Raw genomic sequence first — 15604 nt, 5'->3', positions numbered from 1 at the left:
AAATAGGAATAAACCAATATAGAAACAAGCATTAGCTTAAGTGACCGGAGGTCACCGGCTTGTTTATCAAGCACGTGAAGTAAACTCAGACACTTCCTCCCGCACCCGAGCTCCTCGCCCAGCCTCTAACACATCCTTTGTGGGAGCTGCTTTTTCCCGAGGCTCAGCTCGCTCGCCCCTTCCTTTCCAATCCCCTCTCCCCCCTGGAAGCCGGGCTTCGCTCCGTCTCTCGCCTCTGTTTAGCCCCCCTAACCCGCCGGGGGAGAGGAAGGCCAGTGTCTCTGGCTGACGAGCCGGGGTCCCGCACCCCGACCTCGTCGCCGCCCCCCGCCCGGCGCCCCGCGCCCCGCGCCCCGCCTGGAGCGGGCACACCGCGCAGGCGCACGAGCGCGGCCGGAGGGCGAGGGCGAGCGGAGCGGACTCGGCCTGAGCCTCGTCCCGCCGCGTCCGTGCGGGGCTGCTCTGCCGCCCCCTGACCGCGCCGGGCCGGCGCCCCGCGGGCCGCGCGTCGCGATGGGCTCGGGCTGGAGCAGCGAGGAGGAGCGGCAGCCGCTGCTCGGGCCGGGGCTGGGACCTGCGCCGCCGCCTGCCTGGAGGAGCCGGGACGCGGCGGCCGCGCTGCCCGCGGCGGCCCCGGGGCTCGGGCGCGTGTACGGGCGCCGCTGGCTGGTGCTGCTGCTCTTCTCGCTGCTGGCCTTCGCGCAGGGCCTGGTCTGGAACACCTGGGGGCCCATCCAGAACTCGGCGCGCCAGGCCTACGGCTTCTCCAGCTGGGACATCGCGCTGCTGGTGCTGTGGGGGCCCATCGGCTTCCTGCCCTGCTTCGCGTTTATGTGGCTCCTGGACAAGAGAGGTGAGGGGCCGGGGCGGGCCGCGCTGTCGCTCGGGGGCGCCGGGCCCGCCGGGTCTCCAGGCCCGCGAGCCGCCTCCCCTGGCTTCGTCCTAGGGGTTGTGTGAGGTGACGGAGTGCTGCTGGCATCCCTTTCCTGACGGGGAACCCTCCGTCCCCGAAGCGACAAATAAGGGAAAGCGTCTTTGCAGATATTTATGTTTTTATCGAGGCCTATTATGCAACAGCTGAGATGAAGCGATCTCTAAAATGTTCGATTTTTGCCTGTTGTGGACATGAAAGTGTCGCCGTGCACGTGCTGTGTATGTTTTTTACACCTGACATAAGTGACCGAGGCTTTGACTTAGTAGGAATTTGGGGATGTGGAGGGTGGACGGATGGAGAATAGGTTGATGGTGCCCAAACATCAGGAAGGAATGAGTTGGCTTTGCGTATATAATAGATGACTTCAGTCCAGGAAGAACTATTGGGAAATCGAGTCTAACATTCTGGTTTCTGGAAGATGGTGCACAGCAGCTTTGAAGTGTATGTATGTGACTAGGTGGCTGTGTCAGATGAGCTTTATGACTCTCAGATAAAGCTTGCAGATGAATGAAGACTCTCTTCATTGAGTAATACTTTGAACAGACATCTCACTTTACCACTGACCAGTGTGAACCTGGGGGGGGAGAAGGGAAGTCTTAGGATTGAATGAAAGGCATCGAATTATACCAGATATGGGTAAATGATTCATGATCAGTGCGAAGTAACTGCTAAAAAAAAACAACAAAAATTTTAGGCATCAGCCATAGTACTCAAAATAAGAAGAGAAATAACTTGATATGCTCTACACTGATGTTCAGTTCTGAGTGTTGTTCATTTAAAGAAGGCCATAAACAAACTAAAATACTTTAAAGTTGTGTGACAAGAATAACAAAGGATGTGAAAATCATAATGTGTAAGATAAAAGGAACTGGGTGTGTCAAACTTCAAAAAGAAACTTGAGGCACATTATAAAATACATGATGCTCAAGTAAAAGAGGAATTAGTCTTAATGTGTGCAGTTCCAGAAGGGAAGAACTAAACTGAATGAAGTAAGAAGGGGATGTAACTCAATACAATACAAGCAAGAACCCTCTAACAATGAGAACAATGAGAGGTATCCAGGCCTGGAGGTATGTTTTGACTGGCATAGAAATTTCAGGTAGGGGGCCTCCCTACTGGCCTAGGGGTTAAGTCTCAGTGCCAACCCAGTTATGGCACAGCAGACCTCTACTGTCTCACGCACTTCTCCCCTTGGCAATGTATTTCAGTAAATCCTCCTGTTCTGTTCCCCACTCTATTTCTAGTGAATCCTCTCAGTCCCTGCACCTCTTGCTTACACCCCAGTTCTTCTGTGCATAAATAAATAAATAAATATCTTTAGAAAAGAAATTCCAGGTAGAGCAAGTACTTATGCAGAGGATATGTGCTTCTCTTCTGAGAGTTTCTTATGCTGACTAGAGGTTGTCTTTGTTTAGATTGTTTTGTTTATTCTTAAACTAGAAACTTTATTTGGATTGCACCAGTTTTTCTAAATGTTCAATCCCATTCCCCTCCGCCCTCTCTCCCCACCCCAAAATTTAGACTTGGGTCCCAAATTGCATTTAGTTGTGATTGTGCCTTTGTGTCCTATCTGTGACACTTTCTTGGTCATTCTTTACAAGGTTAGCTACATTTAGAGGGAAATTTTGCTGTTTTTATTTATGTTTTTATCAGGAGCATTTTTCAATATTACTAAAGTTAGCCAACCTTATGTGTTTGGTAGAGAAATGTTAATTTTTACTATTTTTATTATAATTATGTCTACTATCCATGGCCAAAAAAATTAGGACCACCTAATTGCTTTATGAAATAAACTACTTGGTTTTTTCATAGTTCCTGTACTATACAGTAAATGCACTTTTATATTTTCCATTGATTGAAGCAATAAAAATAAATTTTAAAATTCTCCCTTTTAGTGAGTGGTTCTCCATTTCAGTAGGAGAAAGCTAATACACTTTCATGTGTTGGCTCTCTTGCTGCAAATTTCCTATCAATAAACATAGAAAGTAAGTTCCTGGCATCCTTGTGTACTAAAGTATCTTGCTCCCTAGAGGATAGGTTGTTGACCTTTCTGCTGCCATGGGTCCAAGCCAGCTAAGCAGAGAAGACCAGTTATCTTCTTAAAATGGGTATTGTACCATCTTCACCCCTATTCATTTTCTAGTGAGGAGACAAAAAGGGACTAGCTAGAGAACTAATAGAGTCAAAAGCAAGTGCGCCTGAGAAGTCAAGTGAAGAAGGTTTCAAGGAGGAAAGAACACCTAAAGCTGTGCTAAGCACTGATGAGATGTAGTCTCAGAGCACCTACATTCCAGTGAGGAGATACTGGTAACAAACAGTAAAATTAAATATTTAGTATGTCAGATGGTGGTAAGTGCTTTGGAGAAAAATGAAACAGGGCAAGGGGGAAAGGAATTGTGATCGGGTGGTTTTTTGTTTTATATAGCATGTCAGGGCCTCCCCTGTGCCTGAACGTTGGGTTGCGAAGCTGCCTGCAGCCTCTGCAGCGCCGGTTCGATCCCCGGCTGCTCCCTGGCCACCAGAGGAGGGTCCCACATGGTGCGCAGACCTCTCCTGCCACCCACTACTCCCCTCAGCAGTGTACTGCATCACTCTGCCTTTTCTACTCTCCCCTCTGGCTCTGGTGAGTTCTCTCACCCTCCCGCGCTTCTGGCTGTACCCAGTATTTGCATAAATAAATAAATCTTTAAAAAAAAAAAAAATATATATATATATGTATATATAGCATGTCATTGACCAGGTGTGTTTCAGCAGAGACCTGAAGGAAAAAGGAAGGCAGACCTGGCAATGCTGGATAACACTGTTTCTGGCAAACACAAGTGTCCTTAACTTGTTTGGGACATCTAACATAGAGAGCACTGCGGCCTGTGTGGCTGGAATAGAGCCACGAGGAAAACAGCACTAGAAGATGAAGCCATACAGGTGGAGGCTGAATCATGCACAGCCTCCTAGGATGTTGGCCATTAAAGACTCAATTCGTTGAAAGGCTTGAGTAAAAAAGTGAAAAATATTCTGCCATTGTCTAGAGAATAAGAGCCTCAACCTGGAGACCAGCTAGAAGGTGAGTGGAATAACTCCAGTGAATTTGATGCTGACTTCCAACCAGGGTAATTGTAGTGTAGGATTTGAGAACTGGTTAGACTCCAGATGTCTATTGGAAGTAGACTCACCATTAATTGCTGATAGATGGGATGTGGGGTATTCAGGAAAGAAAGGAGTCTAAGATGTTTCTCATATATTTAGCATTAGTAATTGAAAGAATCAAGCTACAGTTTACTGAAATGTGGAAGATTCTGGAAGAAACAATTTGGGGACAGGTTGCATAAAGATCAGGGGTTTGAAACGCCTATTAGATATCTAGGTAAACAGATTAAACTGGCAGTCAGATTTCTATATAAGGAGTTCAGGGGAGAGGCCTGAGCAGTAAGTTTGGGGCTTATCAGGCTATATTGGTATTTGTGTCATGGGGCTGAGTGAGATCATCTGTCTCACAGGTGAGTTCCATGAAAGTAGGAAAGCATTGCTTGAGAGGAGAAGACTAAGTCTGGGGGCCTTCCGATTTTACCAGCCAGTAAGGATTGAGAATAGAGCCTTCAATTTAGTGACATGGCGCTCTTTGGTGTCCTTTAACAAACAGTTTCATTGGAGTGGTAGGTTTGCGTTCAAAATAAAATGCAAGAAGAATTGGAGACAGAGTGCAGCTATTTCTTTAACAGTTGTGCTGTAAAGGTCAGCAGGGAAATGGAGACACTAACTAGAGGGAAAAGCAGAGATTAAAGCAAATCTCTGAAATGCAGTATTCCAGTGGATCCAGTAGAAAGTAAAATTGACATGCTGGAGGGAAATGGAAAAAGTACTGTAGCCATGCCCTCCAGTAAGCAAGATCAGATGCACTGCTCAGAGCACAAGTAGACTGGTTGGCCTTAGATCAAAGTGTTGACAGCCAATTCTTTAGTAACACAGAGAAGATAATGTAGATGCAGATGCAGATGGTGGATGGTAGGAGCTTTTGAAATTGTGGAAGTTGTCTTTGTTTATAGTTCTTAGAAAACAGGAAACAAAATTATCACCTGACAAGTGAGGGTAGAGGAACAGTAATTGGAAGAGTGAGAAAGTACATATATTATGCAACTTTTTCATAGGAAATTGGAAGTGGCATGAACTAGGAATTATAATAGGATTGTTGGGCAACACAAAGTACTTTAAGTGATAGGATGTTAATTTCAAGTGAGACCAGTTGGCTGGTGTGTTTTTTCCCCCATCCTGTTCTGTAAGGCAAGTGCAGCCATGGGTGAGAGATTTAACCAAAGTTGTGGTTTGCCAGGCAAGTAGGAATATGAAAGTGCAGACAGAATGGAATGGGGAAAGATATTTGCAAACCATATATTAGAACAAGGAAAATGACATGCTTGCATAGACACAGACAGGCAATCTTAAGAGTCGGGGGTATTTTTCTATAAACAATTTGTGCAACTCAACAACAAGAAATCATACAACTAGAGTAAAAAAATGGGCAGAGGATCTAAAAAGACATTTCGTGAAAGATGGTAAACAGATGGCACATACACACATGAAAAGATGTTCTGCATTGCTTGTCAATAGGGAAATGTAAATCAAAACCACAATGAAATTTCACCTCATATCAGTTAGAATGGTTAATATCAAGAAATCAAGAAACATTAATTCTAGGTGAGGATGTGGAAAAAATTTATAGACAGAGACTTCAAAACCATTAATATAAATATACTGTATATGTTCAAGAAGACAAAAGAAAGCTTGAGAATGGTAAAGACAGACACATAAAAAGCGTAACACTAACAGTACTGAACTTCTGCATATGAAAATGTAATCAGTGCCCAAGACAAAAACCAAAAAACCCAAACTAGACAGGATTTAAGAACAAATGAGACTTTGCAGAAGACAAGGTTAGTGAATTTGAAGACATAGTGATGGCTACTATCTGATGGGGTTCACATGATGGGGTTTGATGCACTCCAGAAGGCACAGTAGAAAGGTGTCAGGAGTTGGGGAGGTGTCAGGATGATGTGAGATTATGGGATTCATGAAGTCATTGGGATAAGGATGACCTGTGAAATCTTGGATCCTCAGAATGTGAACATGAAAAACAGGCACAGTGTTAGTCCTGATAGTCTCCAAGGCAGATTTAGGGTGGCAAGGCTAGAACTATTGGAAATAGGGAAGCAGGAGTCCTAAAAAGGTCAAGCCAAGCTCATCTTTACTCAGCTGATGGAAGTATGCCTGGAAAGGGCAGTCATACAGATAAACTGACTTCCCAAGCATCCATTGTGGATGTGTATATGGTTGGGTTTTTGTTGTTGTTGTTGTTTTTTCCTAATCAACCTTGCATCTTGAGTTTTTAAGTACCAGTTGTAGAGGTCCCATTCCTATACACAGTAAGTTCCCAGCAACAGAAATTGTCTCATCCATTGGAAAGAAGCTTCCTACATTGTCTGGTTGCCATATTTGAACAGAATTTATTTTTATTTTCAATCATGTTTGATTTTCCAAAATAGTTCTAATGGTTTTTGCACTCACATCCTAGCACTGTAATTACCTGGGATCTATTTACATAAAGATCCTAAATGTCATAAGTCTGTTTTCCTGGGATCATTATACCTTTCCTTCCCAAAGTCAGTTGATATTTTTTTGATGAAATTATAGAGTCCTGCACTGTCAGGATTCAAATGATGTAAAGGAAGTTTTCTATTTAAAATTGACAGTCAACTGAGTGGACTAAGTAATAGTTGGCAACACTTAAATATAAGCAAAAAAGCCACAAGCTATATCTTTGAGGTGGTTTTAATAATCAGCTTTTCACAACTTACTTGTTCTTGAAAGTTTATATTAACTGTTATATGGCCCTTTATTTTATTAAAAAACATTAAAATTGAGTAAAAAAGTATGCTAGCCTTCAGCTTTAACAATAGGAAACTTGGTATTTGGCCATATAGCCATAAACAGTGTTCTATCACTCACTTGGTGTTTACTTACCTTAATTACAAACCAGATATTTAGGGGAAAAATAAACATCATGTAGAATATAAGCCTTATTCTGCTAAATCTATCCAGTGTTATTCACTATCCTATTGGGCACCTGTGCTTCAATATAAAGTTATAATAAAACATTTTGCAAGTTTGGGATATTTATGACCACAAATGTACGTTTTATTAATTGTCCTCTATTTCCTGAGGCTATAGCATTTTAAAATTTGTGTTTTTTCAGTGGAATCAGTAAATGAGCAGTATGGATGCATTACTTGCTACCAAGAAGCACATTTTCTATGATATTCCTTCTGCCAAATTCTATTAATAATATTTAGATCATATAAGGATATTATAAAGTTGACTCGGTTCACATCACAAATTATCTTCAGTGTAATATGTGTGTGCGCCTGATCCAGAGCGTGTTGATTCTTCTTGCTATATTTAATCTGCATAATTATGGTTTTGTTGACATTCAGTTTCCTTCAAACAGAGAGGTACTTTGAAGACCAAACATTTAATCATCACCTCTTTGCCAAAAAAAAGAAAAATTTGCACGAAACAGTTTAATTTTATCACTGTGGTTTCAAGGAAGTGTTGAGTTTGGGAGAAACTGGAAGAAATGTTGCCGCCTTTGCCACATACTCAGCATGATGTGTATAGTGTGACCCAGAATAGTAAGGCAAAATTACAAAAGTGTACATTCCAATAGGAAGATGCAGTCCTGTTTTGTTATCCTGTTATGTTTATTATATTTTATTATATTACAACATATTATATTGCATTGTATTACTCTGCCATGGCTAGAATATTGTTTTAGGTTACCTTATTTTCATGTTCTCTTTTTCACCATGTTATACATGTAACTGATCATTGCCAGTCATTTTCAAAATAAATGATCATATTTGGGATATAAAGGAAAAAGCTCTTTGATCCACATTATCTTGTAAAGTCCTAAGTGAGCCTTATTTTTTTTTTAAATAGCATCATTCTGTGCTTGCTTCGGCAGCACACATACTAAAAAAAAAGCATCATTCTATAAGTTGAAAGCCAGCTGATAAATCAAGAAAAATAAAAGTATTAGATTGTCCTAATTACAGAACAAAATATGGAATTGGTAAATTGTCATTTTTTGAGATTAAGGCAATAAATCTGTTACTTTAAAAGACTTTTTAGTTTAGCTTTTTATTAGCAGCTTGCATTTAAACATTAGAAATTTTATATTGGAGATATAAAACTAAAATATCTAGTCTTCAAAAATTATTTTCTGTATTCTTTTTAGTGGCTGAATGAAACATTCTAGCCATTCATTTTGAAAAGTCAGAGCTAATGGAATTTCCTCCCTCTCTCCTTGATGTGGTCATTCAAGTTTTCTATTAAAGTTAGAATCATTTATTTTCAGCTTGTAGGGTTTCCCCTCATGTTGGGAGTTAAAGGAAATGCATAATATCAGTATATAATATCAGTATGATTGAATGAAATATTAATCTTTGTTCTTGACATTGGACTTAACTGAAGAGAAAATAGAAAATAATCCCATTGTTTTTATTTACTTTTAGGTCTTCGGGTAACTGTGCTTCTGACTTCCTTCCTTATGGTTTTGGGAACCGGTCTAAGATGCATACCTATCTCAGACTTAATGCTTAAAAGAAGGTAAATTTTATAAATTACTACAATTTCCCCCCCATATTTTTGCTATGAGTAAATTATGTTTGGTTGTAAACTGTTCCATTTTTAAAAGCATTGTTAAAGGGTCACATTTATAGTGGCATTTTTTCCTCCTACATGATGGTTAGGTGGAGATTTCTTATTTGTCATGTGAAAGACACTATACAAGTTGTTGCATAAATGAGACAAGAAAAGGTTAATCTTTATGCTGTCTAGAAGCTATAATAATTATGTTCCCATAATAATAATAATTATGTTCCCATAACAATAGTATAGCATAATGAAGTTCAATGTAGTTAATACCATAGGCGCGATATAAAATTGCCTGGAGAAACTGAGAGATAAGGATACCAGGCTAAGGATATCAAAAAGAAGTGTTTGTGAAGGATATTTAATTAAACTAGGTGTTGAAGGATGAGTGGAATTTTGATAATTAGAGTTAAGATATACCAGGTAGAGTAACAGCAAAAATGAAGGCTGGGAGGCAGGTAAGCATTGGCTTCTTCTGGGCTGAGTAGGTAATACACAACAGCATTTTTTTAACTGGGTTTCATGGATTTATTCTAAAGATTTACAAGGTATATGAAGATTTTTTAGATTTGTTTTCCTTTTGGTTATAATTGTAAAAACTGTTTACCAGCAATAATCTGTTATTAAGACATTTTTATTGACCAGCATGTTAATTTCTTAAATTGGTATTTATCAAACTAGGATCCTTGGATGTGACCTTGAGAACCATTGGTAATTTTTTTTTCCCTTTTAAAATAGACCACAAATTACTCAAGTTTGAGAGATACCAATCTATAGAATTAGGTATAAGAATGGCATATAAAGAGATGAGTTTAGTAAAGGTTATGCTGATTATGAAGGATCTTGTTGCCATCCTGTAGAATTGTATTGTCCTCATTGGACAGTTGGGAATCCCCTTTTGTTTGTTATCAGGGCAGCAATAGGATCAGGCCTCTGTAGTTAAACTATGATTTGACGTATATGGAATTGATTGCAAAGAAGAGAGGCTGCTGGCAGAAAACTAGGAAAGACGCAGTGAGAGTCCAAGCTGGAGCCATTCTTCTGTTTGTTAATTCATTTATAAGTTCATAAATTCAGTAAAATTCACCAATCACTTTTCTGGACATAGGAAATGCAGCTTAGATTACAAAAGACATACCCTTGCTTCATGGAGTTTACATTTTAGTTGGGGAGACTGGCAATGAACTACATAAAAAAGTAAATATATAGTAGGAGAAATATATATTATGGAGAAATAAATATATATATATTATGGAGAAAAACCAAAATAGGAAAGAAGAATTTGAAATGTCAGAGAAGGAAGGTGAAATTTCAGAAAGAATGGCCAAGCATACTGGGAAGATAACATTTTTGCATTAAAAAAAAAAACAAAAAACAACAACCCTGAAGGAATGAATGGATGTTGCATTAGATTCTCTAGGAGACAAGTATTGCAGGCAAATCACAGCAAGTGTAAAGGGTGGGGCAGGTCGCGTGTGCCTGGTGGAAAAGCTGGTATATCTGGAGTCCAGGGAGGGACTTTATGGAAAGAGTGGTAGAAAATGAGACCAGACCACTTATGGGATAGTAAAGGGAGTATGGATACTTCAACTTTTTCTGGGCTAGGAAATGATGACGGTATTGTAGTGAGAAGCATGTCATAGGCTGCTTTACTGGTAATAGGATGCAGTTGAAGGTCGGAGTGAGGAGACCAGTTAGGGAAACAGTACAATAAACCAGGTAAAAGATGAGGGTGGCTTAGGCTAAAGTGGTGGCTGGCAATGAGAAATAGTCAAACTGATTATAGTTTTGATGAAATAAGGGGAAGTCCAGAAAGATGCCTTGCCTTGGGAAGTTGTAGGAATGGAAAGGATAGCACAGATGTCAGCGAGAACATAAGAAAACAATGGGAGAAAATACAATTGAGGCTTTATTGGAGAGACTGAAGTTGTTGATTCTGTTCATAGAGATAAGGAACACAGGAAGAGGAAGGAGTAGATTTTAGGTACAAGGTATTGTTTTTCATTTTGAACAGAATTTTTCAGTTTCAAAATAAAGGCTCTTCATTTTTAAAATGTGTTACTTTTCTAAAATGTGTAAGTGCCATATTTTAAAATGAAGGTAGCAAAATCATATAGGTTTCTGTGAAAAGCTAGTCTTCATTTCCTAGCCTTCTGAGTGAGGTTTTAACAGATGAGTTTCGTTATTGAGATAGTCTTGATTTTCCTAACATCCAATAAGTTTAAGCATCCAGTTTTTAAGAACAAATTTCAGTGTAAGCTCAAATTCAGCACTGCATTCGTTTAAAATGTCTGTTAATGTTTTTGTTAGAGTTTCTTCTGGTTTGGGCCTTCTATACTAGTACTTCTTCCTAGTCTTATATTCCCTTCATTTGCTTCCCACATATAAAATTTTAGAAAAAAACAGTTGACTGTGTTGATGGAGAGGTACTGTGAAAAACAAGTAGAGGTTATTAAGGAATATTAGCAAAGAAAGAAAAAAAATAGATTAAATCATTCATTAAAAAAAGGATGTAAATTGAATTTTTAATCCCATGTGTTCATCTGTAAAGAATGTAAGAACATTATCCCCTTGAAATGAGACTTCATTTTGTGTCATATAGCATTTCTTTTAAACAGTATTACTAACAATGCATTTGTAGCTGTTAAAATAAAAATGTTCCAATTGGAATATGTAGCTTTTTTCATGTTCAAAGAGTTTATTCCAGCTTGGATGGCATATTATGGTAGAGTTATTTATATTCATGTCAAAATAGGGAGATAAGATTATAACATGATTTCTTCCTATCTGTAAAACATGAGGGGGCTATAGCAGATGAGCTCTAGCAGATGTTTTGGGTAATGTGGAATATATACTTTTGAATAATAGGTACAATAAATTGAGCACCACTTTTAAGCTTTAGTCTAAGTTTAAAAGTGGTGATCAATCTATTTTAAAATGCATTTTTATGCATTTGGCTGGAAATGAGACAAGCATTTAGCATTTTGTGTTTTTGTGTCCCTATTTTACTCGGAGCTTTTTGAATTTCTGACCCCGCCTTCTGGAGTAGTACCCCTGCAACTTAGAGTTCCCATATTTTAGCTTTTGTAAATCTAGAGACATGAGAATAAAAACTGTATGAGCCCATTCCTCAAATACATTTATTCCCACCTTCCTAGAAATGTTCTGTCTTTGCATAGTATCAATATTTCTTTTATCTGCATAGTACCAGGGAAAAATTACTTTTTTCTTATTAATATCAGAGATAAATGAGCTTCGAATATGAACTAAAAAGTGTTTCTTCTATGATCAGAAAGCAAATTATAACCAAAAAATTATAAATGGCATTGTTGTATAGTGTGAAGTGATATTACATGCTCAATAAACAATTTAAAGGTGAACTTAGAGTAAGTTATATCTGCTTTTACTCATAGGTATCCCCAGTGAATCATAGGCCACATGCCATACAATCTTTCATTTTAGTATCATTTTTATTATTAGTAACAGATAACATTTACTAGCATGGATTAGATACTTAAATAGTATAGTTCTAGTGAACATGAATTTTCTAAACATATACTCCATATGAAATGCTTTGCAGCTGGAAAAATTACATTTAAAATGAACATATCAGAAATGATGAATTATTTACTAAACAGTTTCATGACAGTTGCTTAACTATCTGGAATAAAGAGAAACTTAAATATTCGCCTTACCACTTAAGTAAATTCCAATTTGGACCAAGGATTTAAATGTAAAAATGATCCATAAAAGTATTAGAAGTGGGGCCTCCCTGGTGGCTCGGGGGGTTGGGACGCAACCTAGGAGGTTGTCTGCAGCCACTGCAGCACAAGTTCGATCCCCGCTGGCCAGGGAGCAATCCACATGGCACAGCAGACCTCTCCTGACTTGCCTGCTGCTCCCCTCAGCAGTGTGCTTCAGTCAGTCCACGTGTTCTGTTCCCCACTCTGCCTCTGGTGAATCCTCTCACCCCCCCCGCACCTCTGGCCTGTACCCCCAGTTCTTGTATGCATAAATAAATGATAATAATATAATAATAAAAAGTATTAGAAGCATTATTGACAGCCTGCATATTACTAAAGAATAGACTGAACTGTATAAAATACACAAACTCTGAAGGAGAGTGAGCTGCCAAGGCAGATAGGCAGCTCTGTACCACACAATGTGCACCAGGTTCCTTCTCCATTGTTGCTCCAACATACCCTAGGGTAAGTTTTTTTCCAGGTGGTTGAAACTGGCTTGTTAGCATGCTCTCTTTTATTCTAGTCAAGGAAAGGGAAGTAGACATCCCATCTAGGGCTACATCTCTAAGTTATGACTAAGAGCTTGTATTTATCGTTTCTTCTGACATCCCATTGGTACAGACATAGTCACATGGTCACGCCTGTCTGCAAGTGAGACCAGAAATGTAGCTCAGCTGTCAGGTACCCAGTAAAAACTCAAGAATTCTATAACAAAAGGGGAGAAAAGGGAAAAATAGATATAAGGAGACAGTCATCTCTGCTACCAGTTACTTCCAGGTGTCCATGAATGCCCTTCTTCCCATGCAGAAAATATATTCATCCTACTCCAAAGGAAAAAACCCACAACACTGTTTAATTTTTACATTCACCTCAAAATACACAATCTCTGGGTTCAGTCATGTCACTGTAGCTCTCTTGGAGATAAGTCCTCTGGTTGTTCTTTTTGACTTTCGACTTTATTCTCTAGAAAACTGTTTTTGTCAGGTATCCTTAGCGACCACAAGTGAAGTGAAGATTACAGCACATGCTCTTCTTGGAGGCTGTATGGCTTTTGCATTTCACTCACTGCCTGGTGCTAATTGGGGAACCTGAGACTTGCTCTAGGGATTGTTTTGTGGTGTCATTGACAATACATTCCCCTCAGACACTTACTAGACTTCTAGTCTGTTTACATTCAGTAAGTTGCTTGTAAACGTAGCCACACCCAAACATTTTTACTTCTGGCTGTGGTTCTTACACCTGCTGAAACTCCTTTCCTATACTGACTTTTGTGCTTAGCCCATCCCTTTTCCTTCAATGCAATGGCAGCTACATCGATGCTGTCTGAAAAAAATAGGTCTGAGTAGCAAAGTAACACCTTTAATCTGATCTTTTCTTCTAGACAAGATCCAAAGCACGTTTTATTTCCTGCCACTTAGGATACAGAAGCAACCTGAGGCTTCAAATTTCTAAAGTCTCATTAAATTTAGATTGTAGACCTCAGGCTGAGAAAAACTCCTTAACAGAGCTCTTGACCCTTCCATCCTTGCTTGCAAACAAACTAACTCTTACCTGACTATATCTCTCTTACAGTGTCATCCTAAAAGCAAAATAGGGGAGGAAATAGAGAGTAATGTTTTGATTTTTTTCCATCCATTTCCAAGCTATCACAAGCAGTGGTTTTGCTGCCTCTCACTCCATCTGCCTTTTAAGCTGAATGACTAAGTCAGTGCCAAATATGTTGTGTCTTTATGAATGCCGCACCCCAGATTGGAAGCTAATTTCTCAATCAAGGAACAAGTTAAGCTGCTATAATGAGGACCTGAAAATATAATAGCTCAGTAAAAGTATTTCTTAGTTGGTAGTCAGTCCAGAGTTGGCAGGTGGACCTGACACAAAGGCAGCTCTAGTCCACAAGGGACCTAAGTCCCCTCTATTTTGTTGCTCCCTAGGAAGATGACCTTGGCAGTACAGTCCAAAGGCCGGTTCATCAGCACTGTTGTCACATTTTATCCCTTAGGAAGAGGGAAAAGGAAAGCAGGGAGAACATTTTAGGAGGTGACCCTGAAGTCCTCATACTCTAATCTCACTGGTCCAAACTTAGTAACAAGGTCCCACACTTCCACAACACGCCTTGGAATTGTAGACTGCAGCACCTCAGCAAAAACTTTGATGCTCTGTAACTAAAAGGAAAATAGAAAGACTGGACTTTGGGGGAGCAAATTAACTGCTTAGCGGGAAAAGATCATTTTTTTTTTTTTTTTTTGTTTTTTTTAATAGTGCATTTTATTTATTTATTTTTTTATAAAGCAATTTTTTTTTAAGATTTATTTATTTATATAAGCACTGGGTACAGTCAGAAGCGCGGGAGGGTGAGAGAATTCACCAGAGCTGGGAACAGGACAGGCAGACTGAAGAAGTACACTGCTGAGGGGAGCAGCGAGCAGCAGGAGAGGTCTGCGTGCCATGTGGGACCCTTGCCCGGCGGCCGGGGATCGAACCAGCGTTGCAGAGGCTGCGGGCAGCTTTGCAACCCAGCACTCAACCGCTGCACCACCTGGGAGGCCCAGGAAAAGATCATTTTGGATCCTCATTTCAAACTATGCTTCAAAATAAATTCAGATGAACCAAATGGTTAAATAAGTAGCTGGAAAACAATATGTGGGGATATTTATTTGATTGTCTACATGGGAAAAGTATTTTTTGTAAGTGTGGGGGGAAAAAAAAAGAAAGGGGTCTCCCTGATGGCGCAGGGGGTTAAGTCGAAGCACTATGAAGCTGTCCGCAGCCACTGCAGCACAAGTTCGATCCCCGGCCAGGGAGGTGACCCACATGACACAGCAGACCTCTCCTGTCTTGGCCACTACTCCCCCAGCAGTGTATTTCAGTAGATCTTTGTCTGTGGTGAATCCTTTCACCCCCCTGCACCCCTGACCTGCACCCCAGCTCTTATATGTATAAATAAATAAATATTTTTTTTAAAAAAAAAAAAGGAAAACCATAAAGAGAAAAATTGATAGATCTGACTACTAACAAATTATTAAATTTTATGTTTCCAAAAAAAAAAAAAACCCACCAGGAAAGAGTATTTATCAAAATAAATACAATAATAGGTAAATAATGTACATAAATACATAAACCACTCATTCAAATCAAGACAAATTATAATATACCAATAGGAAAAATGATAAATATTCAGAAAAGAAATGCAAGTTAAAATAAGGAGATGCCTTTTGGCTGCATCTAG

At 39.6% G+C, this 15604-nt stretch overlaps 1 protein-coding gene across 1 annotated transcript in view; it reads left to right on the top strand.

The window, feature by feature from the left end:
- Positions 1-308: 308 nt before the first annotated feature.
- The window catches only part of SLC49A4 (solute carrier family 49 member 4), a 59514-nt gene continuing 44218 nt past the window's right edge, over positions 309-15604 (top strand). The window contains exons 1-2 of the mRNA XM_037525438.1: positions 309-853; positions 8497-8590. Coding sequence (XP_037381335.1) covers positions 514-853; positions 8497-8590 — 434 coding nt within the window. The 5' untranslated portion in view covers positions 309-513. The remainder of the gene's footprint in view (positions 854-8496; positions 8591-15604) is intronic.

This window comes from Talpa occidentalis, unplaced genomic scaffold (assembly GCF_014898055.3).
Source record: "Talpa occidentalis isolate TD23 unplaced genomic scaffold, MPIMG_talOcc4v2.1 talOcc4.4, whole genome shotgun sequence".
Classification (NCBI taxonomy): domain Eukaryota; kingdom Metazoa; phylum Chordata; class Mammalia; order Eulipotyphla; family Talpidae; genus Talpa; species Talpa occidentalis.
The sequence above is the reverse complement of the archived record's forward strand: the minus strand, read 5'-3'. Positions and strand labels throughout refer to the sequence as shown.